The sequence below is a fragment of the Ranitomeya imitator genome, chromosome 5, assembly GCF_032444005.1.
Source record: "Ranitomeya imitator isolate aRanImi1 chromosome 5, aRanImi1.pri, whole genome shotgun sequence".
NCBI lineage: Eukaryota > Metazoa > Chordata > Amphibia > Anura > Dendrobatidae > Ranitomeya > Ranitomeya imitator.
The window spans coordinates 683,666,125-683,693,637 of NC_091286.1; the positions used below are offsets into that span (position 1 = coordinate 683,666,125).

A 27,513-nucleotide genomic window follows, 5' to 3' on the forward strand; every position below is an offset into this window, starting at 1 on the left:
TGACATCACCTATTGTGAATGGTGGGTCCTGTGTTATCTACTGTATATAGAGGTGTTCAGTCATTATACAGGAGGAGGAGGAGGTGAGCTGTGACATTACCTATTGTGAATGGTGGGTCCTGTGTTATCTACTGTATATAGAGGTGTTCAGTCATACAGGAGGAGGAGGTGAGCTGTGACATCACTTATTGTGAATGCTGGATCCTGTGTTATCTACTGTATATAGAGGTGTTCAGTCATTATACAGGAGGAGGAGGAGGAGAGCTGTGACATCACCAATTGTGAATGGTGGATCCTATGTTATCTACTTTCCCCCTGAGGAAGGTGTGATATCCGAAACGTGCGTTAGGGAGGGCGCACGGACCCTGTGTACATCCTACCCGGTGCCCTACTTAGAGGTAATTGTCACATCTTATATGTATATTACACCCTGTGGACCATTGGTCCTTTTGTGACATGTTTTACTATGCTATCCGTTATGGCTGTTCATAAGGGAGTCTCATATAGCTTACCACATTAGATAAAGGATGGTTTCCTGTGATTTATATTTATTTATGTGATATATGAGTTGTATTTACCCCTTATTGATCAGCCTATTTACCTTTATGGATATGGATGTTCCCGGCTCCATGCGCCCCTAATATGTTTTTATGCCTATGTGGTGTTTCTGCACACCAGGCGGCACTACTCATCCACTCTGTTCTTGGCATTATATATGTATTTGTGTAATTTTTATACATGTGGTATCAATAAAGCTGTTTATTTTTATACATCTTTTTGGACGTGTTGATCGTTCTTTTTGGGCCCTTGTGACCCACAATCCCCTTTGTATATAGAGGCATCAGTCATTGTACAGGAGGAGGAGGTGAGCTGTGATATCACCTATTGTGAATGGCAGATCCTGTGTTATCTACTGTATATAGAGGTGTTATCAGTCATTGTACAGGAGGAAGAGGTGAGCTGTGACATCACCTATTGTGAACGGTGGATCCTGTGTTATCTACTGTATATAAAGATGTTATCAGTCATTGTACAGGAGGAGGAGGAGGTGAGCTGTGACATCACCTATTGTGAATGGTGGATCCTGTGTTATCTACTGTATATAGAGATGTTATCAGTCATTGTACAGGAGGAGGAGGTGAGCTGTGATATCACCTATTGTGAATGGCAGATCCTGTGTTATCTACACAGCACAGCATCACCAAACCGCGCGCCTTACGGTGCGCGAATTTTTGCCTGTAGGACATTATTGCAAGAGAGCTTGGCTGAGTAGATTACACAAGAAGGAAAACACACAGCAAGTCAGCAGGATCTAGGAGCAACATGGCAGATGTGACAACCTACATGGTGAGCTGCAGCATGTGCTACATGTTCACAGATCGACCAGAAGAAGAATCCAATTTCACCTGTCAGAAGTGTAGACTAGTGGCCCTTTTAGAAGAAAAGGTGCGGGGTCTGGAAGAAAGAATAGCAACTTTGAAACTCATCAAAGAGAATGAAGACTTTCTAGACAGAACAGAAGCATCTCTACTGGTCACAGAAGGTGAAAAAAGTGTCAGAGAACCTCCAAAAGCAGATGAGTGGAAGCATGTGACCAAAAGAAGCAAGAAGACCATGGAGAAATCACCAACCACACAACTGAAGAACCGATATCAAATCTTTGTAGAGGATGAAGATGGCACACCTAAGAATGAAGCAATACCAGCAAGCAAAAAAGAAAAGGGCACACAGCAACAAGTGACAGCAAAAAGTACAGCCAAGAAGCAACGAAGAGTGGTGGTGGTGGGAGACTCACTACTGAGAGGCACAGAAGCAGCCATCTGCAGACCGGACATAACTGCAAGAGAAGTATGCTGCCTTCCAGGTGCGATGATCAAGGATGTGACCGATAGGATACCAAAGCTCTTCAGCTCCAAGGACGTCCACCCATTTCTTCTGATACATGTTGGCACCAATGACACGGCAAGGAAGGACCTACCGACAATCTGCAAGGACTTTGAAGAGTTGGGGAAGAAAGTAAAGGAACTGGATGCACAGGTAGTTTTATCTTCTATCCTTCCAGTAGACGGGCATGGCACCAGGAGATGGAACAGGATCCTTGATGCAAACAACTGGCTAAGACGATGGTGCAGACAACAAGGATTTGGATTCCTGGACCACGGTGTGAATTACTGGTATGATGGACTCCTCGCCAGAGACGGACTACACCTCAACAAACCTGGGAAACACACATTCGCCAGAAGACTCGCTACACTCATCAGGAGGGCGTTAAACTAGAAGAAGAGGGGACGGGAAGAAAAACATTAGACTCGAACAAAGACGACCCAGTAAAACATACTCAGAAGGGAGGTAAGAACATTTCAAAAACAATCCACAGTGAGGAGATTGGAACAAAACAAAATCCTCTAAACTGCATGCTCGCAAACGCCAGAAGCCTGACAAACAAGATGGAAGAACTAGAAGCAGAAATATCTACAGGTAACTTTGACATAGTGGGAATAACCGAGACATGGTTAGATGAAAGCTATGACTGGGCAGTTAACTTACAGGGTTACAGTCTGTTTAGAAAGGATCGTAAAAATCGGAGAGGAGGAGGGGTTTGTCTCTATGTAAAGTCTTGTCTAAAGTCCACTTTAAGGGAGGATATTAGCGAAGGGAATGAGGATGTCGAGTCCATATGGGTTGAAATTCATGGAGGGAAAAATGGTAACAAAATTCTCATTGGGGTCTGTTACAAACCCCCAAATATAACAGAAACCATGGAAAGTCTACTTCTAAAGCAGATAGATGAAGCTGCAACCCATAATGAGGTCCTGGTTATGGGGGACTTTAACTACCCGGATATTAACTGGGAAAGTGAAACCTGTGAAACCCATAAAGGCAACAGGTTTCTGCTAATAACCAAGAAAAATTATCTTTCACAATTGGTGCAGAATCCAACCAGAGGAGCAGCACTTTTAGACCTAATACTATCTAATAGACCTGACAGAATAACAAATCTGCAGGTGGTTGGGCATTTAGGAAATAGCGACCACAATATTGTGCAGTTTCACCTGTCTTTCACTAGGGGGACTTGTCAGGGAGTCACAAAAACATTGAACTTTAGGAAGGCAAAGTTTGAACAGCTTAGAGATGCCCTTAATCTGGTAGACTGGGACAATATCCTCAGAAATGAGAATACAGATAATAAATGGGAAATGTTTAAGAACATCCTAAATAGGCAGTGTAAGCGGTTTATACCTTGTGGGAATAAAAGGACTAGAAATAGGAAAAACCCAATGTGGCTAAACAAAGAAGTAAGACAGGCAATTAACAGTAAAAAGAAAGCATTTGCACTACTAAAGCAGGATGGCACCATTGAAGCTCAAAAAAACTATAGGGAGAAAAATACTTTATCTAAAAAACTAATTAAAGCTGCCAAAAAGGAAACAGAGAAGCACATTGCTAAGGAGAGTAAAACTAATCCCAAACTGTTCTTCAACTATATCAATAGTAAAAGAATAAAAACTGAAAATGTAGGCCCCTTAAAAAATAGTGAGGAAAGAATGGTTGTAGATGACGAGGAAAAAGCTAACATATTAAACACCTTCTTCTCCACGGTATTCACGGTGGAAAATGAAATGCTAGGTGAAATCCCAAGAAACAATGAAAACCCTATATTAAGGGTCACCAATCTAACCCAAGAAGAGGTGCGAAACCGGCTAAATAAGATTAAAATAGATAAATCTCCGGGTCCGGATGGCATACACCCACGAGTACTAAGAGAACTAAGTAATGTAATAGATAAACCATTATTTCTTATTTTTAGTGACTCTATAGCGACAGGGTCTGTTCCGCAGGACTGGCGCATAGCAAATGTGGTGCCAATATTCAAAAAGGGCTCTAAAAGTGAACCTGGAAATTATAGGCCAGTAAGTCTAACCTCTATTGTTGGTAAAATATTTGAAGGGTTTCTGAGGGATGTTATTCTGGATTATCTCAATGAGAATAACTGTTTAACTCCATATCAGCATGGGTTTATGAGAAATCGCTCCTGTCAAACCAATCTAATCAGTTTTTATGAAGAGGTAAGCTATAGGCTGGACCACGGTGAGTCATTGGACGTGGTATATCTCGATTTTTCCAAAGCGTTTGATACCGTGCCGCACAAGAGGTTGGTACACAAAATGAGAATGCTTGGTCTGGGGGAAAATGTGTGTAAATGGGTTAGTAACTGGCTTAGTGATAGAAAGCAGAGGGTGGTTATAAATGGTATAGTCTCTAACTGGGTCGCTGTGACCAGTGGGGACCGCAGGGGTCAGTATTGGGACCTGTTCTCTTCAACATATTCATTAATGATCTGGTAGAAGGTTTACACAGTAAAATATCGATATTTGCAGATGATACAAAACTATGTAAAGCAGTTAATACAAGAGAAGATAGTATTCTGCTACAGATGGATCTGGATAAGTTGGAAACTTGGGCTGAAAGGTGGCAGATGAGGTTTAACAATGATAAATGTAAGGTTATACACATGGGAAGAAGGAATCAATGTCACCATTACACACTGAATGGGAAACCACTGGGTAAATCTGACAGGGAGAAGGACTTGGGGATCCTAGTTAATGATAAACTTACCTGGAGCAGCCAGTGCCAGGCAGCAGCTGCCAAGGCAAACAGGATCATGGGGTGCATTAAAAGAGGTCTGGATACACATGATGAGAGCATTATACTGCCTCTGTACAAATCCCTAGTTAGACCGCACATGGAGTACTGTGTCCAGTTTTGGGCACCGGTGCTCAGGAAGGATATAATGGAACTAGAGAGAGTACAAAGGAGGGCAACAAAATTAATAAAGGGGATGGGAGAACTACAATACCCAGATAGATTAGTGAAATTAGGATTATTTAGTCTAGAAAAAAGACGACGGAGGGGCGATCTAATAACCATGTATAAGTATATAAGGGGACAATACAAATATCTCGCTGAGGATCTGTTTATACCAAGGAAGGTGACGGGCACAAGGGGGCATTCTTTGCGTCTGGAGGAGAGAAGGTTTTTCCACCAACATAGAAGAGGATTCTTTACTGTTAGGGCAGTGAGAATCTGGAATTGCTTGCCTGAGGAGGTGGTGATGGCGAACTCAGTCGAGGGGTTCAAGAGAGGCCTGGATGTCTTCCTGGAGCAGAACAATATTGTATCATACAATTATTAGGTTCTGTAGAAGGACGTAGATCTGGGTATTTATTATGATGGAATATAGGCTGAACTGGATGGACAAATGTCTTTTTTCAGCCTTACTAACTATGTTACTATGTTACTGTATATAGAGGTGTTATCAGTCATTATACAGGAGGAGGAGGAGGTGAGCTGTGACATCACCTATTGTGAATGGTGGATCCTGTGTTATCTACTGTATATAGAAGTGTTATCAGTCATTGTACAGGAGGAGGAGGTGAGCTGTGACATCACCTATTGTGAATGGTGGATCCTATGTTATCTACTGTATATAGAAGTTTTATCAGTCTTTATATAGGAAGAGGAGGTGAGCTGTGACATCACCTATTGTGTATGGTGGATCCTGTGTTATATACTGTATATAGAGGTGTTATCAGTCATTATATAGGAGGAGGAGGTGAGCTGTGACATCTCCTATTGTGAGTGGTGGATCCTGTGTTATCTACTGTATAGAGGTGTTAGTCATTATATAGGAGGAGGAGGTGAGCTGTGACATCTGCTATTGTGTATAGTGGATCTTGTGTTATCTATACATAGGTGATACCTGTCATCGTAATTCTGTCTGTGACGATAATGAGATGACTGCTGACTTCTCTACAAGACAAGATGTATAAGGATTTTTTGTTATCAATAAGTAATGAATGTATTCACTAAACTTAATTTAAGCAATGGGTGATTTTCTGCTGACAAAGAACATGACAGGCAGCGCAGAGCTATAACGACTCTGTAAGATTCTGACCGGTCCATGGGCCAGAACATACGCGGATGATGGCCGGATATTCTGACAAGCACTTCTCTAAGAGTGAATCTGTAAAGCTCCAGTCATTCTGAATGGTCGGCATTGTGTCCACTCATGACAGTCATCACCCGTGGGACAATATGTAAAAAAAAAAAATATTTAAAAACAAGTTGGATTCTACTTTCATTCCTCTATACATATTTTCCGTACCTGTGCAGACCTCATGATAGGAAGGGTTGGGTGTGTAACCTCCCGCAAAACCAACTTGCGTAGAATAGACGCCTTTCTTCGTCCAGAACTTTCTTTCTGCTCCCCAAAAACATCCCATGCCTGGTGAAAGAAAGAAAAAAAAAAAAAAAGTACACTTTTTAGAATTTTTAAGACAAATGTCGCTGCTCCACTGGTCTAGTATTACTATGGATGCCGGGGAGAAAAGATATGGAAGCTCAAAGCCGTTGACACCCATCTGCCACCTCCACCCCCGAGGGGTCAACATGGGCACAGGAGGAAGCTGTTCCCCCAAAAAGATGAATATGCAAAATTAAGCTCAGCCCTTCTCAATGGATCGCTGGATCGGGCAGGAGATACCGCGTAGATGCTTCCTTCCTCTATAGCATCACGCGCAGGTAAAATGTGGTATTACATGGCGGTCAAGCAAATAACACAAAAATGGGATCGTTATGACCGCCACCTTTCCTAGTGACTTTAGCTATTCCTGGGGGTCCAAAGTGGATGCCGCCCAGATACGACGTCTACATGCTCTAATAGGACATTCGTTACCTCTTTAAAAAAGAAAAAAAAAAGAAAAAAAAAGTCCTGAAAACATCTATTCACATAATTTTATTCAGCCTCACTTTTTACCTAATGTGATTGTTACATTAATTGAATCAATTAATAGTAATTTAAAAGACTCTTACATCCACCCTAAATCGCTACCCCCCCCCCCCCCCGCTGTGATGATTAATTTCAGTATTTAGGATTTCAAATGCTAAACAGACACAAAAAAAAAAAAACTATAAAATGACATTTTATCAAGTATTAGCAGGAAGTGTTTTAAAAACGTACCCACGGAGTAGAGAACAAAAGTGCAAGGCGAACAAAAGGGAGAGCGCCGGCGAATGATTGAAAAGTGCTAATGTTACCGGTACAATGCGGGAAAACAAGTCTGATCGGCACTGTTCAGGAACATGTCGCATTGTACCGTCTGGAACATTCACAATGTGTATGAAAAAGAAAAACTTGGAACAAATAAAATGCATAGGTATAAAAAAAGGACAAAAAAAAAAAAAAAGAAAAGGAAGGTAAAAAACGGCAGACATTGAAGCGAGGCAGACATACTGAGGACTGGTCAAAAAAAAAAGTTAAAAAAAATAAAAATTGTAATCACATAAAAGAAAAATTATAAACAGCAAATGAAAACAGTACAAAGCAAATATATAAAATGATCAATAGAAATGGTTCCGGTCTTCTCTATGTGACAATAAGGGAAGTTACTGCCAGAATTCGGGTGATTTTCTTCCCAGGATAAAAAAAAAAAAAAAAAGTCACATTTATTCTCAGAGTTAAAATATGCAAATAGCCTCTTCAGAAAGAAAGACGTCAGTCAGAATGTTTTGGAGATGACAAATCCTTTAACAAGCCTTGCCATATGACTAATGACTAAGAGGCCAAACCAAGAAACTCCATTCACTGAGACGGGTTTCGGGGTTTTTGCCTCCCATCAGTGCAGAGCTTGAGAGAATTGGTTTGGCTGGGTGAGAAACCTCTGACGGAATATCGAGGGTTTGGCTGGGTCCAACGAGGTATCAAGGGTAAAGTTTCTCTTTGTGCAGAGCGCCAAGCTGGTGTAAGGAGACTTATAGGCCGTATAATGCTCCTTTCAGTATTTAAATACTGTCAGAGAGTAAGAGGACTCATTTTAGAGCCACTTATTGATTGACAATGGTGTGGCTTTGTGGGAAAGAGTGTGACCCAATATATGAGCACCGATTTGGGCCATAAAGAAAGTCAACCGATAGGTGGTGTAAACTTAAGCCGGCCATAAATAGTGGAGGGCTGCTGGCCGATGATTTAGCCGAGTCTCACTAATGAGCCGAGTGTTCTTGTGTTCTCTACGAGAAAGAGACATCTGCGTTGTGGACTTATCTCTGAGAGAACAAAGAGATCGACAGTCCGAAATAGGACATCTCCCCCCGACCCATCGGAGTGTCGTCCGAACCGATCAATATCGGCTGCGGAGGCCGACATCAGGCTTATATGTATAGCGGAGGTCTCAATCAGACTTCTATTTTCCAAGTACGTGTTCTGTGAAATGTTTTTAGAGCGAACGAACAATAGATAAATAAAAAAAAATAAATGATCTTTCCCTCGGGGGCGTTTTTCACAGCTAATTATACAGTGAAGTCTAAAGACACGCCCCCGAGGAATCTTGTGAGTCGTATCTCCTTGTAAATACTGTAAAAATTAGCGCTAAATATAAAAGTGCCCATATCTCTGGAAATGTATATGCCGGATTAAAAATTAACAACAAAACACAAAGCACAAAACTTGCGGGAATTAAAAAAAAACAAAAAAAAAACGAGGAACTTTAAACCCTTCTATTATGGTAAAGTGGTGGATTTTGATAGAATCTATTTACTTGTATAAATTAGTATAAAATGAAATCTCCTATGTTTCAGAGTTAATGATCATGTGGGGGAGGGGTATGTTGTTTTTTTCCAGGAGGGGGGCCAAAACATATAAAATTATGTTAATTATAATCAGTCTTATAGTAACTTCCTGAGCTGCCAATGCACAAGGCCAACTTGGAGGATCTTATTTATTGGATTTACCATTGTTAGTTTTTTTTCATATGTATATATGATATAAAACATATAAAAAGGTTAAAACAAAGCAGAAAATCCACTCGAAAACCTGTGCGGAAAATGTTCCAGCAAAAGATGGCGGCTTTCCTTTGTGCCTGACGTTCAATACCATAGTGCGGGGGTTGGCTACGGCTTTTTTTTTTTTTTGGCTCTGTGTGACACGGCATTATGAATATGAGTTGTTTTTTTTATTTTTTTTAATTGTATGACTGTGTTTGCACATTTTGTATGTACGAGAACTGAAGCGGCGCTGCAGCGGCTGCTCTGCCAAGGACACGATGGAGGCGCGCGCGGGGAGAACAGAGGGGAAAAAAGTTCAAAGATCCGTTCCTAGAGATATTATGTCATAGGAATTAAATAATTATCGCTGCCAAGCTGTACTATACTGGATTTAATGGAAAAGAAAAAGCATGATTCAATTATTCTGACGTACAATGCCTTGCAATAAAGTTCCTTCCGAAAGAAAGTCTTCAACATTTACTAGATGCCTAAAATGTTCATTTTTGGGGCCTTCAGAACATAACGCTTCACTATTACAAAACTCCAGGAGGAAATAGTTTCCTAATGTGTCTTCTGCCAGAAAATTTGTCACCAGAAACTGTGCTGAACTTTTGGAAGTTTTCTTCCCCCCGCCCCCGAAGAGCGTTTTGCAGCCTTCTGATTGGCCGCTGCTTAGTTTGGAGTTTATTCCATATCAGGCGCCACTTTATACAAGTGATACTTTTTTTTTTTTGTCTTCTTTTCGTAGGCGTTTTTCATAATCTTTTTCAAAAGAGTTTTCCGAGAGTTTCCGAAGGAAGCCTTTGAGAATAATTTTAGGGTGGTCTCACTGCCTGGAGACCATGGTTGGAGTCGAATGTTTTCCGAAGTGAGACATCAGAGAATTCTCACACAGAGTCCACGCCTCCGGTGTAATTACACCACCTTCATTAAGTTAAACTAATCCTCCATCCACCTCGTTTTGCTGGAGGGGGGGGGGGTGACGTTATTAGTCCAACTCCGTCCGCCCCAATTTAGATCTCATTTCTTTGCATCGGGGTAGGGGGGGCGCACGGTCGATTATTAAAAGTGTGAATTCCTTATTTTCATTAAACAAAGGGAATAATGAATCCAAAATAATCATTCAAAATCGTAAATTTGCTATTAATCGACCTCTAAGCGGATCCTTAAAAAACAAGGCGAATTACGGAAACTACTGGCAGTGGAGAGCGGCTGACCTTCATAAAAAAAAAATCCAAAATATTTTTAATTTATTGCATATAAATTCACAATGGCCAATATACAGTCTCTTATCAATCAGTCAAAGCTGCTACAAAGAGGGTCTTCATCCTCTGGAGGACTAGATACAGTGCCCTGGAAAAATCTTCATACCCAGTGAATTTTTCCAAATTTTTCCCTGTTATACCCACAAACCCAAATGTATTTTATTGGGATTTTAAGTGATACAACACAAAAGTAGCGGGTAAGTGTGAGGTGTAAAGGAAATGATACAGGGGGTTTTCTAATTATTTGAAATATTTTAATCTGAAAATTGTGCCGTGCATTTATATTCAGCCCCCCTGAGTCACTACTCTGTAGGACCACCTTTTGCCGTAGTTACTGCTGCAGTCTCTTGGGGTCTGTCCCTCCAGCTTTGCACATCTAGAGGTGACATTTTGCTCCTCCGTCTTTGCATACTCGCTCTCGCTCAGTGAGACGTCTGTGATCGTCAATTTCCACGTCTTGTCACATAGGGCCGTTGTCCTACTGGAAGGTGAACCCTACGCACCAGTTTCAAGTGTTTTGCAGCCTCTAACAGGTTTTCCTCCAAGATTGCTCTGTATTCCGCTCCATACATCTTCCCATCAACTCTGACCAGCTTCCCTGCCTCTGCTCCCCTCCCCACAGCACGATGCTGCCACCACCATGTGTGACAGTGGGGATGGTGTTTTCAGGGTGATGCATTGTGTTCGTTTTCCATCAAACATAGCATTTTGCATTTATCCCCAAAAGTTCTTCTTTGGTCACATCTGACCAGGGCCTCTTCTTCCATATGCTCATTGTGTCCCGTACATGGCTTCTTACAAACTGCAAACGGGATTTCTTATGACTTGCTTTTGAAAATGGCTTCTTCTTGCCACTCTTCCATAAAGGTTGGATTTGTGGAGTATATGACTAATAGTTGTCCTGTGGACAGATTTTTCCCACCTGAGCTGTGGATCTCTGCAGCTCCTGCAGAGTGACGATGGGCCGCTTGTCTGCTTCTATAATTAAGGCTCGCCTTGCTTGGGATGTCAGTTTAGGTGGACAGCCATGTCTTCGTAGATTTTCAGTTGTGCCATACTCCTTACATTTTCAGATGATGGACTGAACAGTGCTCCGTGAGATGTTTAGAGCTTGGGCTATTTTTTAATAACCTAACCCAGCTTTACTCTTCCCCACAACTTTATCCCTGACCTGTCCGGTGAGCTCCTTGGTTTTCATGATGCTGTTTGATCTCTGATGTTCTCACACAAACCTCTGAAGCCTTCAAAGAACATCTGTAGTTATACTGAGAAGAAATTACACCCAGCTGGACTCAATTTACTATTTATGTGACTTCTGGAGGCAATTGGTCTCTCAGGATTTTATTTAAGGGTATCAGCCTACAGGGGGGCTGAATACAAATGCACATCACAATTTTCAGGTATATATTTTTAAAATGAAACTCTGTATCGTCTTCTTTACACATCACAAATACTTGCTGCTTTGTGTTGATATCACATAAAATCCCAATAAAATACATTTAAATTTGCGGGTACAACGTGAAAAAAAATGTGGAAAAGCTCAAGGGGTATAATTATTACTTTTTCAGTGCACTTTCAATGGACAATTAATTGATTTTTATGGAAATTGCGTCATGCCTAATTTCACCTGTGGTGGCGCTGCAGAGAAACCCAACACTTGTAAGGTTTCACCATAGATCACAGATGATCAGATCAGTATTGAGATTACTGCTCGACAAACAGAAGTCTCTGATTATCAGTACATCCTACTGACAAGGTGAGAAAAAAGCTGGCGGCATAGCCCTGATATTGGTTAGTCCAGAATTTTCTCGATTTTTTTTATAGTTACTTACCAAATATCGCCATCTGTGTTCCTTCGGGAAATGGTTCGACCATTGAATTTCCATTGACGTGGTGTTTATCTGAAAAACATAACACACAAGGTCAAGTAAGTATAGCGGTAAGATGTATGGATGTAATAAAAGACAAAAACTAAATAATATGTTTTTATTTAACAACAGGACAAATTATCACAATTCCTGCAATCAAAAATACAGTAAAATACTGATGACCGTAACTCAATCGGGTCAGTAAGGACTCATCAACATCCCTTTAAAAATAAATTTGGAACAGCAAACAAAAAAGTAATAAAAACAAAAAAAAATAAATAAAAAAAAACAGCAAAAAAAACAAACAGAACAGACACAAAATACGGACAACAGTAACTAATATCCCACATAATATCAACAGATCGGATGTCTAAACTAAATGATTTCCTCACATGAATAAAAGAGATGTCTAAATATGCCCTCCCCTTACCCATACTTGTAGGACTCCACATACTTGTAGTATTCCCCATAGTGCCATACTTGTAGAACTCCCCATAGTCCCATACTTGTAGCATTCCCCATATTGGAGATAATTGTAGGATTCCCCATACCTGTGGGACTCCCCAATACTTGTAGGATCCCCCACGGTCCCAAAATTGTAAGATTCCCTATAGTCCTATACTTGTAGGATCTCCCATAGTCCCATACTTGTAGGATTCCACCATATTTGTAGGACTCCCCATACTTGTAGGATCCCCCATAGTCTCACACTTGTAGGACTCCCCATACTTGTAGGATCCCCCATATTCCTCATACTTGAAGGACTACCAATACTTGCAGGATCTCCCATTTTTCCTCATACTTGTAGGACTCCCCATCTTCCCATACTTGTAGGATCCCCCATAGTCCCATACTTGTAGGATCCTCCATAGTCCCATACTTATAGGATTCCTCATACTTGTAGGACTCCCCATACTTGAAGGACTCCCCATAACTGTAGTATCCCTATATTCCTCATACTTGAAGGACTCCCCATAATTGTAGTATCCCAATATTCCTCATACTTGTAGGACTCCCCATACTTGTAGGATCCCGCATAGTCCCATACTTGTAGGATTCCCCATACTTGTAGGATCCCCCATACTTGTAGGATCCCCCATAGTTCCATACTTGTAGGACTCCCTATACTTGTAGGATCCCCCATATTCCTCATACTTGAAGGACTACCAATACTTGTAGGATCTCCCATTTTTCCTCATACTTGTAGGACTCCCCATCTTCTTATACTTGTAGGATCCCCCATAGTCCCATACTTGTAGGATCCTCCATAGTCCCATACTTATAGGATTCCCCATACTTGTAGGACTCCCCATACTTGAAGGACTCCCCATAACTGTAGTATCCCTATATTCCTCATACTTGAAGGACTCCCCATAATTGTAGTATCCCCATATTCCTTATACTTGTAGGACTCCCCATACTTGTAGGATCCCGCATAGTCCCATACTTGTAGGATTCCCCATACTTGTAGGACTCCCCATACTTGTAGGATCTCCCATATTCCTCATAATTGTAGAACTCCCCATACTTGTAGGATCCCCCCATACTCCTCATACTTGTAGGATTCCCCATACTTGTAGGACTCCCCATACTTGTAGGATCCCCCCATACTCCTCATACTTGTAGGATTCCTCATACTTGTAGGACTCCCCATACTTGTAGGATCCCCCCATACTCCTCATACTTGTAGAATTCCCCATACTTGTAGGACTCCCCCATACTCCTCATACTTGTAGGATTCCCCATACTTGTAGGACCCCCATAATGTCATATCTGTAGGATTATTTTGGCGTCTTCACTATTGCTATAACACAACGAGAGGTGAATTGTTTGCCCCGATATTGTCCCAGAAGTGTGAGGGATATGAAGAATCCCTGCTGTGTCCGGGATCTGATGGGATTACAGCACATGTAGGAGCGATGTAAATAAACGTTCAAAAAACCCTCGCACGTTCTCCATCCCTTTAGCATGAGGCTCAATTTATATTTTCTCTCTTTTTATTAATAAAGGATTAAGGGCCCATTAAAACGTTCCTGGCTGCAGGATTACAGCTCCGCAGGAGTAACGTTACCAGAGAAATGTTAATGTATAATTTAAAACAGATATTTTGCCTTCATCAATAAAACACCCTGGGATCTCCGGGATTCAGCGCGGAATTCAATTAGAAGAGATTGCGCTGACCTTTCTCCACCTCTCAGTGATATCGCTCATAATAATACCGCCAGCGACGCGTTTCACCGAGAGGCCAGATTCCAGGCTCATTTACTGGATACACAATTCGTGGACGGAGCTTTTAATGGAGGAGTCTGATTTTTTTTTCTACTTTGTGGAGCTTTTCCATATAATATAGTAACAGGCGGTTTTATGAATCCGCCAAATACAAATATATAGTGGAAGCGTAAGCCTGTCCTCTCGGCACCACATGGGACTCATCCGCGAAATATAAGAAGGGTGCATGTTCAGCAAGACACAGAAACAACAGCACGTGAATGATGAAGTCAACTGCACCCCAAGAACTATAGCTTGTAGGCAACACATCCGAAGCAACGTAGGGTGAAAGCGGGAAAAGAAAAGTCAGACTAAGAAGTACGGAGATTAAAGGGACTCTGTCGGCAGAAATTCACAACCCAAACTAATTATACCTGCATTAAAGCGATACTTTACAATTGTGAAAAGTATTTATTTTGCTGGTACACTGGGCACAGTCATGGGGAGCAGAAAAGGGCGAACTGTTCCCACCAAGCAGAAGCTACAATTGTCCACAATGTCTTGTGCTGAAGATTAAGATTTCCCATCACTGGAGCTAAGGGCCCAATGCTGACCCCTGATAATGGCCCAATGCCGACCCCTGAGAAAGGCCCATATAATTATCCTCCTCCATCATCTGAACAGTGGGCAGTACATCAGACGCAGATAAAAAAAAGTGTGATCCGTCACTACACAGAACACGTCTCCTCCAGAGTCCAGTAGTAGCAGCTTTACACCGCTCCATCTGACGCTCGGCATTGCGCTTGGTGATGTACGGCTGCATGCAGCTGCTCGGCCGTGAAGCTCCAGGCTGATGCGCACTGTTTGTACTGATATCAGAGGAGGTCTCGGCTCTGCAGTTATGGGGTCAGCAGAGCGGTGGTGACTCTTCTGCCCTCTGCTCCTCAGCACTTGACCCCCCCCCCCGCCTTGTAGCTACGGTTCCTTCCACTTCTCAATAATATCACTCACAGGTGATGAGAGAACATTAGGAAGGAAGTAATTTCATAAACGGACTTGTTACCCCAGTGGCTCCTATTAATGGGATCGCACTGGTATCCGTGAGCTCTGCACCACCGGCAGCTCTGTCATGTGTTAGTAAAGGCAGACGGCATGGTGGGGGGCAGAGATTATACACCTGGGGCGAGGGGCCGGATGTTATACACGGAGGGGCCGGATGTTATACACGGAGGCGCCGGATGCTATACACCGAGGGGCCGGATGCTATACACCGAGGGGACGGATGCTATACACCGAGGGGCCGGATGCTATACATCGAGGGGCCGGATGCTATAAATCGAGGGGCCGGATGCTATACATCGAGGCGCTGGATGCTATAGACCGAGGCGCTGGATGCTATAGACCGAGGGGCCGGATGCTATAGACCGAGGGGCCGGATGCTATACATCGAGGGGCCGGATGCTATACATCGAGGGGCCGGATGCTATACATCGAGGGGCCGGATGCTATACATCGAGGGGCCGGATGCTATACATCGAGGGGCCGGATGCTATACATCGAGGGGACGGATGCTATACATCGAGGGGACGGATGCTATACATCGAGGGGCCGGATGCTATACATCGAGGGGCCGGATGCTATACATGGAGGGGCCGGATGCTATACACCGAGGGGACGGATGCTATAAATCGAGGGGACGGATGCTATGCATGGAGGGGCCGGAGGCTATACATGGAGTGGCCAGATGCTATACATCGAGAGGCTGGATGCTATACATGGAGGGGCCGGATGCTATACACCGAGGGGACGGATGCTATAAATCAGGGGTGGGGAACCTTGGTCTTCCAGCTGTTATAAAACTACAACTCCCAGCATGCCCTAGCAACTTGCAGCAGTTGAGACATGCTGGGAATTGTAGTTCTCCCACAGCTGGAGGGCGAGGGTTCCCCACCCCTGCTATAAATCGAGGGGACGGATGCTATACATGGAGGGGCCGGAGGCTATACATGGAGTGGCCAGATGCTATACATCGAGGGGCTGGATGCTATACATCGAGGGGCTGGATGCTATACATCGAGGGGACGGATGCTATACACCGGTGAGCGAGAGGCCAGATGTTATACACCGGGGGGGGGGGGGTTATGGGACTGAATGAGAAATTGGAATTCAATGACTACGATGTGTCCCAATACTTTTCTGTATTTAGTGTTCACATACAAGGTTCCCAACACCCATCATCCATGATTGCCTCTTACATCAGTCCTGTACGCTGAATCCGTCACCAGTATTTACCATTGGAGACATCGTGACGTGAGCTGTCACTGAGGCCTGGGGATCGGGAACGAGCGGTGGCCAATGATGATTTCTCCGAATTTCTTCTCTATTGACGGTTACAACCATTTTCTTGCCTGAGATGAGTTCTTCCCTAATCTCGCTGTTGTGTCACCCGTGTCAGGTCCCTGCAGCGAGAATCAGCCGCCGAATGTTTGTGTTTGCAGGTAGAGGAGAAGCAGCCACCTCCCTACTTCATTAGAATGTGCAGCGCCCTCTGCTCAAAAAAAAAATCAGCCACACAACCATTTTCACAGCCCATTAAACTGATTTTAATTGATTCTTTGTTCTTACATCTGTAAAACTGTCTAGATGAGAGTCACCGAGACAAGACAACGTCCTTGCTTAGCCGCCCTTGAACAACCAAATGGGAAAAAAAGAAAGACGGAAAGTTTTTTGAAAGAGGAAACCAAAATAAAAGAACAATTGACGATGACTAGAAAATACACAGTGACTGCACCAGCAGAATAGTGAGTGCAGCTCTGGGTTATATTACAATACAATATATACCATATTTTTCAATTTGTAAGACGCACCCCAAATTTGGAGAAAAATAGGAAAAAAACTTTTTTTTTTAATAAATTGGTGGTGCTTCTTATAATACATGTTTCTTATTGCCTACCGGGAGTGGTGGCTGCGGTGAAGCGGGGTCCCAGGGTCGCTGCTGGAGGAGGCAGGAGTGGAGCGTTGCTGCAGGCTGGGGTGCAGGTGTCCTGTGCTGCAAGGGGGCTCCGTCGACATTTTGTGAAAGGTCAGAGCCCCCCGGCAGTTCGTCCATGCTTTCCTGTGCGGTGGACTCCGGGAAAATGGCCGCCGGGAGGCGGCGCATGCGCAGATGGAGATCTTGAGACCAAGATTTGGACAAATGAGATCTCAGAGCTTAAATCTCATCTCCTGATATCTATCTGCGCATGCGACGCCTCCCGGCGGCCATTTTCCTGAAGTCCGTCGCACAGGAAAGCATGGGTAAACTGCCGGGGGGCTTTGGCCTTTCACAAAATGTCAGCAGAGACCCCCGCAGCACCGTAGACGCCCTGGGCAGAAGCAGCAGACACCTCCTCATCCCAGCCTGCAAAAGTAACGGTGAGCGGTATATCCGCTTTGTAATACGAACCCCCATTCCCCCCCCCCCCAAATTTGGGGGAAATAAAGTGTGTCTACGGTAAACTGATCTTCACTGTCCTAATAAAAGAATAGAAGAATCCAGGATATCTATAAACAGAGAGATAGTGAGGAAGCACTTATCTAACATAAATGAATTCAAGTCTCCAGGTCCAGATGAATTACACCCCAGAGTACTGAAGGAGATAGGAGAAAAAAAATTGAACCACTCTCCATAATCTTTGAAAATTCTTGGAGAACAGGAAAAATCACAAAAGCCTGGAAAAGGGCAAATGTTGTTCCTATCTTCAAAAAGACAAGAAGGTGGACCCAGGGAACTTTAGGCCGATGAGTCTGGCATCTATACCAGGAAAGATCTTTGAACAAATTATTAAACATGTATGCAAGTACCTGGACAAGAATGAAGTGATTAACCAGAGTCAGCATGGGTTTGTAACTAATAAGTCATGTAAGACTAACTTAATTTCCTTCTATGACAGAATCACTGACTGAGTGGATCAGGGAAATGCTGTAGATATAGTATATCTTGACTTCAGCCAAGCATTTGACAAAGTATCTCACACCATCCTTATTGAAAAAATGACAAAGTATGGAATGGACAAGACAAACTGTTGGGTGGATTCATAACTGGCTTAGTGATTGGACCCAAAGAGTGGTCGTAAATGGCTGCACATCCAGTTGGAAGAATGTCTCAACTGGGGTACCAAAGGGTTCTGTCCTGGGCCCTGTACTGTTCAACATCTTTATCAATGATTTAGATGGAGGAATTGAAGGTACACGGATTACATTTTCTGATGACACAAAGGAGGGATAGCTAATACTAGAGAAGGGAGAGAGAGAGGATTCAAAAAGACATAAATAAACTGGAGCAGTGGGCAGCCACTAACAGAATGCTTTTTTAATAGGGAAAAATGCAAAGTACTACATCTGGGAAATAAAAATGAAAAAAATCATTTACAGAATGGGAGGAATAGAACTAAGCAACAGCACATGTGAAAAAGACTTGGGTATACTAATAGATCACAGACTGAACATGAGACAACGGTGTGATGCAGCAACAAAAAAGGCAAATGCAATTCTGGGATGTATTAACAGAAGCAAACAGTGTAGATCACGTGAAGTCATTATTGCCCTCTACTCCTCTTTGGTCAGACCTTATCTAGAATACTGTGTCCAGTTCTGGGCACCACATTTAAAAAAAAAAAAAAAAAACACATCAACAAACTGGAGCAAGTTCAAAGAGCGACCAGAATGGTGACCAGTCTGCAAACCATGTCCTATAAGGAACGGTTACAGGATTTGGGAATGATTAGTTTCCAAAAAAGAAGACTGGGAGGAGACTTAATAGCTGTCTACAAATATCTCAAGGGCTGTCACATTGTAGAAGGATCATCTTTATTCTCATTTGCACAAGGAAAGACGAGAAGCAATGGGATGAAACTGAATGGGATGAGACACAGATTAGATATTAGAAAAAACTTTTTGACAGTGAGGGTGATCAATGAGTGGAACAGGCTGCCACGAGAGGTGGTGAGTTCTCCTTCAATGGAAGTCTTCAAACAGGCAGGACAGACATCTGTCAGGGATGATTTATAGAATCCTGCTTTGAGCTGGGGGTTGGACCAGTGACCCAGGAGGTCCCTTCCAACTCTAACATTCTATGATTCTACGATGTAACTCAGGGTCAGTAATGTAATATATGTACACAGTGACTGCACCAGCAGAATAGCGAGTGCAGCTCTGGAGTATAATACAGGATGTAACTCAGGATCAGTAATGTAATGTATGTACACAGTGACTGCACCAGCAAAATAGTGAGTGCAGCTCTGGGGTATAATACAGGATGTAACTCAGGATCAGTAATGTAATGTATGTACACTGACTGCACCAGCAGAATAGTGAGTGCAGCTTTGGAGTATAATACAGGATGTAACTCAGGATCAGTAATGTAATGTATGTACACAGTGACTGCACCAGCAGAATAGTGAGTGCAGCTCAGGAGTATAATACCGGATGTAACTCAGGATCAGTAATGTAATGTATGTACACAGTGACTGCACCAGCAGAATAGTGAGTGCAGCTCTGGGGTATAATACAGGATGTAACTCAGGATCAGTAATGTAATGTATGTACACAGTGACTGCACCAGCAGAATAGTGACTGCAGCTCTGGGGTATAATACAGGATGTAACTCAGGATCAGTAATCTAATATATGTACACAGTGACTGCACCAGCAGAATAGTGAGTGCAGCTCTGGAGTATAATACAGGATGTAACTCAGGATCAGTAATGTAATGTATGTACACAGTGACTGCACCAGCAGAATAGTGAGTGCAGCTCTGGAGTATGATACAGGATGTAACTCAGGATCAGTAATGTAATGTATGTACACAGTGACTGCACCAGCAGAATAGTGAGTACAGCTCTGGGGTATAATACTGGATGTAACTCGGGATCAGTAATGTAATGTATGTACACAGTGACTGCACCAGCAGAATAGTGAGTGCAGCTCTGGAGTATAATACAGGATGTAACTCAGGATCAGTAATGTAATGTATGTACACAGTGACTGCACCAGCAGAATAGTGAGTGCAGCTCTGGGGTATAATACAGGATGTAACTCAGGATCAGTAATGTAATGTATGTACACAGTGACTGCACCAGCAGAATAGTGGGTGCAGCTCTGGGGTATAATACAGGATGTAACTCGGGATCAGTAATGTAATGTATGTACACAGTGACTGCACCAGCAGAATAGTGAGTGCAGCTCTGGGGTATAATACAGGATGTAACTCAGGATCAGTAATGTAATGTATGTACACAGTGATTGCACCAGCAGAATAGTGAGTGCAGCTCTGGGGTATAATACAGGATGTAACTCAGGATCAGTAATGTAATGTATGTACACAGTGACTGCACCAGCAGAATAGTGAGTGCAGCTCTGGAGTATAATACAGGATGTAACTCAGGTTCGGTATAAAGCCTCATTCTAACGTATGTGTAACACGAAACTTGACAGCCTCATAGGAATGGATGAGGCTGATAATTTCAGGTCAAGAGACCTGCGGCCAATCCATATATTATGGTCGGTCTCAACGCAGACTGTGTTAAACCTGACGGATTTTTGAATTTGGCCTCGGGTAAAGAAAAAAAAACCGTAACATTTATAATGTCACTTTTCAAGCAGATTAAAGGGGCATTTTCAAGTGAGCAGCTCAAAATAATGCAATCTCGTTACAATCTCAATACCTCCTATTTTCTAGCAGAGCAGGCTCTTTATGTTGAATAGTAGAACTATTGAAAGCTGCCACGCTGGTGATATATAGCTACATCTCTTCAGAAGCTGAGAGGGAGAGGAAGGAGGTGAGCAGCCAATTGCTGTATAGAAATTAAATCAATTGGCTGGAGAGGTTACTGGGATGTTAAGAGTTAACTCCTCTCCAGAAATGTAAGAATTTTACACTCTTGGACAGGGTTTTGAAAGCGGGGCTCCATAGAAATGAGCTGTACACTATAAAAGCTCTCATTGTGGGAAAATAACAACAGATAGAAAAAGCAACTCAGTTACAAACTCCCAATGTTCATGCTGTCTTACTAATTAAAGCAATTTAAGAACTTGAGAACACCCCTTTACTTCATTATAAAAGCTGAGTAACCACCACAGTCTATTGAAAGGCCAGAGACAAGGGCACTATGTGGTTGAAAAAGAAAAGTGAGTGATTCCTCCAGTATCCACAGCAGTCAGCTGGACTCTGTTGTCTGATTAACATTTGTCTAAATGGTTAATAAGTTTACCATTAATTTACATTCACAAACCTACTTGCTTCTGCTCTTCTTTCGGAACACTCCTCCAGACAACCCTCCACTGCATGTTTGCTAAATGCACAGTTCCACAAAAGAGTTAACAGATCATTCATTCATAATCTTCCCTTTTGATGCTCGTTCTTCCTAATCTGTACCCAACTTTCATCTGGACCCTTGGAGACTCAATAGGTAATTACCATCCACCTCTCTCTGCCCGTTCCACTCCATTAGATCAGGCACCGATGACTCAAGAGATGTGAGACTTACACAAGAACAGGCCCATGTTATAGAGCCTACAAGGAAACCACACAAATGATCATCTACCAAGATATTACCCTCATACCACTGAGAGGGACCTTTCCTCTTTTCCGACTTTAATGTAGGATCATTCCGCTTTTGACTCTCAGTGTTTTGAGGAGATACTACTTGGAATTCGTCAGCAAATTGTTGGGTTCCTTCCCTTAATGATGAAGAGCTCCACTCCTAAGCCAGGAGGTGTCACTTCTTAAGCTTTGTCCCCCTCCACGTTCCTACTGTTCTTTTTAGCTGGTCCCTTCATTACAATCCTGGTTCTGAGGCTTTCTCCAAAACTGGTTAATGAAGACACTTCTAAGGAGGATGTCCACTTTGAGGACATTGTGGTCAAATTACCCTAAACTGTTGAGTACAGATATAAGCAATCAAAAATACTGGAGATGAGTGGATTAATTCACGGCACTTGGATCCAGTATCCACATCAGTAGCCACATCGCAAAAATAATGCCTCATCAGAATCAAGTGGTGGCCACGCATGGACAACACCGCTCAATTCATTCTCCATAGGGCTGATGGAAATATAAGAGTACAGATGAGAGGGAACTTTTCTATTTTGTGCTCTTAACGTGAAGATCATTCCATTTTTAGGGGGATTCAATTTTTGAAATTTCTCAGCAAATCATTAGGCTTCATCTCATTAATGATAAAATGCTCCACTCAGAGCTTCGTAACTCCTGAGCCTGGAGGTGTCACTTTTTAAACTTTGACCCATTCTCTTTTTGTATGGTCACTTCATTATCGTCCTGGTTTTGAGGTCTTCTCTAAAACTGGTTAATGAAGACACTTCTATAGAGGTTGTCCACTTTGCTTATATTTGGACGCAGAAGTTTTGGGCAATTTGACAAGAATGTGGTCAATCGTGATTACTAGAGAGGAGCGGATCGATTGGCGACACTAGGATTCAGCGTCCAGGTCAGTGGTCAAGTTGCACAGAGGATCTGGCGCCAGACCAGACATATCAAATGTTGCATCGGGGACGCCGGTAGGTAAGAAATTCACGGGTCTCCCAGCTATCATACGTAACACGGCTCCAATCATTCTCTTCGGGGTGTCCGGAGAAATACGAGTGCAGAACTGGCTATCTTCAGTAGTCCCGTAGAGAAAAAATGGAAGAGTAGTGAGCTCGATTATGGTCACTTCATTATCTTCCTGGTTTTGAGGTCTTCTTTAAAACTGGTTAATGAAGACACTTCTACAGAGGTTGTCCACTTTGACCACATTCTGGTCAAATTGCCCTATACTTCTGCGTCCAAATATAAGCAATCATGATTACTAGAGAGGAGCGGATTGATTAGCGGCACTACGATCCAGTGACCAAGTCAGTGGTCACGTGGCAGAGATGACGTGGCGCCAGCCCTGACATATTAAATGTTGCATCGGAGTAAGAAATTCACGGCCTCTCAACTCTCATGTGTAACATAGCTCCAATCCTTCTATATGGGGTGTCTGGAGAAATAAGAGTGCAGCGCTGGCTTTCTTCAGTAGTCCCACAGAGAAAAAATGGAAAAGTAGTGAGCTCGATTATGGTCACTTCATTATCTTCCTGGTTTTGAGGTCTTCTTTAAAACTGGTTAATGAAGACACTTCTACAGAGGTTGTCCACTTTAACCACATTCTGGTCAAATTGCACTATACTTCTGCATCCAAATATAAGCAATCATGATTACTAGAGAGGAGTGGATCGATTAGCAGCACTACGATTAAGCGACCAAGTCAGTGGTCACGTCAGAGAGATGACGTAGCGCCAGCCCTGACATATCAAATGTTGCATCGGGGTAAGAAATTCACGGCCTCTCAACTATCATGCGTAACACGGCTCCAATCATTCTCTATGGGGTATCTGGAGAAATACGAGTGCAGCGCTGGCTATCTTCAATAGTCTGTTGTGAATTCTGTGGCAGAGCTCCCTCCTGTGGTCACAAGTGGTACTTCGGCTGATTCTCTCTGTGAGCTTCTGTTGGTGGAGGGAAGTGGTACTGCGGCTTCTGAGTTTCCTCCCTCAGGTGATCTGGTGAGGTCGTTAGGTGCTTCTCTACTTAACTCCACCTGATGCTTTGATCCTGGCTTCCTGTCAATGTTCCAGTGTTGGACTTGCTTTTCCCTGGATCATTCCTGTGGCCTGCTGCTCTGCATAGCTAAGTTCTTCTTTGCTATTTGTTTGCTATTTTTTTCTGTCCAGCTTGTCTAATTTGTTGCTGGAAGCTCTGGGACGCAAAGGGTGTACCTCCGTGCCGTTAGTTCGGTACGGAGGGTCTTTTTGCCCCCTTTGCGTGGTTTTCTTTAGGGTTTTGTGTGGACCGCAAAGTTACCTTTTCTATCCTCGATCTGTTAAGAAAGTCGGGCCTCACTTTGCTGAATCTATTTCATCTCTACGTTTGTCTTTTCATCTTAACTCACAGTCATTATATGTGGGGGGCTGCCTTTTCCTTTGGGGTATTTCTCTGAGGCAAGGTAGGCTTATTTTCTGTCTTCAGGCTAGTTAGTTTCTCAGGCTGTGCCGAGTTGCATAGGCAGAGTTAGGCGCAATCCACGGCTGCCTCTAGTGTTGTTTGGAGAGGATTAGGGATGATTTTGGGTTATTGTCAGATCACTGTATGTGCTCTGACCACTATGTCCATTGTGGTACTGAATTGCCTTTCATAACAGTAGTCCCACAAAGAAAAAAAAATGGAAGAGTAGGGAGCATGCACGACCACAACTCGATTCTGGTTGGGCATATCAGAGCCCCATTTTGTGATCGTGGAAATTTAAGAAAAAAAATTAAAGTACATATTGTTTCACTATTATTGGTAAAGTGGGTGACTGACTCTTTATAATACTACGGTATTATATATGACACATGAAAAGTGGGGGGCCGTGTTATAGATTTTGCATTGGCTCCACAATCTTAAATCACGCCTCTTATACACAGAAATTAGTCGAAATTTGAACACGCGGTTTTACAATTATTAAACGTCCGGAGATCTGCAGATTATTTTTGCTGAACCAGTTTAACACAGAACCTTATTGTTGCATATTGTGCAAACACAATCACCGGGCAGGCACACAACGTCGTAGAGAGCTGATTGTCTGCTGAAAATCGCTCTCTTTTCAGCGAACACATTCTCTTTTTTTTCAGGTACTTCACTTATCAAAAACATTCAGGAAATCAACATCATTAGATTATCCTGTACAGAATGAGGGCTGTGTCAAAATCCAAGCCTCTGCTGCCCTCAAAAGGCTAAATTTAACAAATCTGCAGAATACGGTATCTGTAATATCGCACAGAAATCACCAGGTCTAGAATAGTGAACACATAATGATGCAGAATTAAAAGCACGTTTAATAAGAAAAATAGAAATCAACCAAAATGTAAAAATGGGTTAACTATAAATTACATAATGTAAAGAGAACAAGTCAAATCAGACAGACGTAAATTGTATCTTGTTACATTCTTGTACATAGGGAGCAGTATTATAGTAGTTATATTCTTGTACATAGGAGCAGTATTATAGTAGTTATATTCTTGTACATAGGAGCAGTATTATAGTAGTTATATTCTTGTACATAGGAGCAGTATTATAGTAGTTATATTCTTGTACATAGGAGCAGTATTATAGTAGTTATATTCTTGTATATAGGGGCAGTATTATAGTAGTTATATTCTTGTACATAAGGAGCAGTATTATAGTAGTTATATTCTTGTACATAAGGAGCAGTATTATAGTAGTTATATTCTTGTACATAAGGAGCAGTATTATAGTAGTTATATTCTTGTACATAGAGGCAGTATTATAGTAGTTATATTCTTGTATATAGGGGCAGTATTATAGTAGTTATATTCTTGTACATAGGAGCAGTATTATAGTAGTTATATTCTTGTACTTAAGGAGCAGTATTATAGTAGTTATATTCTTGTACATAGAGGCAGTATTATAGCAGTTATATTCTTATACATAGGAGCAGTATTATAGTAGTTATATTCTTGTAAATAGGGGCCGTATTATAGTAGTTATATTCTTGTACATAGGGGCCGTATTATAGTAGTTATATTCTTGTACATAGGAGCAGTATTATAGTAGTTATATTCTTGTACATAGGGGCAGAATTATAGTAGTTATATTCTTGTACATAGGGGGCAGTATTATAGTAGTTATATTCTTGCACATAGGGGCAGTATTATAGCAGTTATATTCTTGTACATACAGTTAGGGCCAGAAATATTTGGACAGTGACACAAGTTTTGTTATTTTAGCTGTTTACAAAAACATGTTCAGAAATACAATTATATATATAATATGGGCTGAAAGTGCACACTCCCAGCTGCAATATGATAGTTTCCACATCCAAATCGGAGAAAGGGTTTAGGAATCATAGCTCTGTAATGCATAGCGTCCTCTTTTTCAAGGGCTGCAATTAACTCTGAAGGCGTCTCCCTCGTTAACCTGTAATCAATGAAGTAGTTAAAAGGTCAGGGGTGGATTCCAGGTGTGTGGTTTTGCATTTGGAAGCTGTTGCTGTGAGCAGACAACATGCGGTCAAAGGAACTCTCAATTGAGGTGAAGCAGAAAATCCTGAGGCTGAAAAAAAAGAAAAAATCCATCAGAGAGATAGCAGACATGCTTGGAGTAGCAAAATCAACAGTTGGGTACATTCTGAGAAAAAAGGAATTGACTGGTGAGCTTGGGAACTCAAAAAGGCCTGGGCGTCCACGGATGACAACAGTGGTGGATGATCGCCGCATACTTAATTTGGTGAAGAAGAACCCGTTCACAACATCAACTGAAGTCCAGAACACTCTCAGTGAAGTAGGTGTATCTGTCTCTAAGTCAACAGTAAAGAGAAGACTCCATGACAGTAAATACAAAGGGTTCACATCTAGATGCAAACCATTCATCAATACCAAAAATAGACAGAAAAACACCTCAAGAAGCCAGCTCAGTTCTGGAAAAGTATTCTATGGACAGATGAGACAAAGATCAACCTGTACCAGAATGATGGGAAGAAAAAAGTTTGGAGAAGAAAGGGAACGGCACATGATCCAAGGCACACCACATCCTCTGTAAAACATGGTGGAGGCAACGTGATGCCATGGGCATGCATGGCTTTCAATGGCACTGGGTCACTTGTGTTTATTGATGACATAAGAGCAGACAAGAGTAGCCGGATGAATTCTGAAGTGTACCGGGATATACTTTCAGCCCAGATTCAGCCAAATGCTGCAAAGTTGATTGGACGGCGCTTCATAGTACAGATGGACAATGACCCCAAGCATACAGCCAAAGCTACCCAGGAGTTCATGACTGCCAAAAAGTGGAACATTCTGCAATGGCCAAGTCAATCTCCAGATCTAAACCCAATTGAGCATGCATTTCACTTGCTCAAATCCAGACTTAAGACGGAAAGACCCACAAACAAGCAAGACCTGAAGGCTGCGGCTGTAAAGGCCTGGCAAAGCATTAAGAAGGAGGAAACCCAGCGTTTGGTGATGTCCATGGGTTCCAGACTTAAGGCAGTGATTGCCTCCAAAGGATTTGCAACAAAATATTGAAAATAAAAATATTTTGTTTGGGTTATGTTTATTTGTCCAATTACTTTTGACCTCCTAAAATGTGGAGTGTTTGTAAAGAAATGTGTACAATTCCTACATTTTCTATCAGATATTTTTGTTCAACCCTTCAAATTAAACGTTACAATCTGCACTTGAATTCTGTTGTAGAGGTTTCATTTCAAATCCAATGTGGTGGCATGCAGAGCCCAACTCGCGAAAATTGTGTCACTGTCCAAATATTTCTGGCCC

General features: G+C 42.3%; 1 protein-coding gene across 4 annotated transcripts in view; it reads right to left on the reverse strand.

Annotated features, from left to right (window-relative positions):
• Positions 1-27,513, reverse strand: part of MSRA (methionine sulfoxide reductase A) — a 342,166-nt gene that overhangs the window by 122,467 nt on the left and 192,186 nt on the right. For all 4 annotated transcript variants that reach the window (XM_069728387.1, XM_069728386.1, XM_069728388.1 and 1 more), the window contains 2 exons: positions 11,918-11,986; positions 6,167-6,286 (listed from right to left, as the gene is read on the reverse strand). In XM_069728387.1, coding sequence (XP_069584488.1) covers positions 6,167-6,286; positions 11,918-11,986 — 189 coding nt within the window. The remainder of the gene's footprint in view (positions 1-6,166; positions 6,287-11,917; positions 11,987-27,513) is intronic.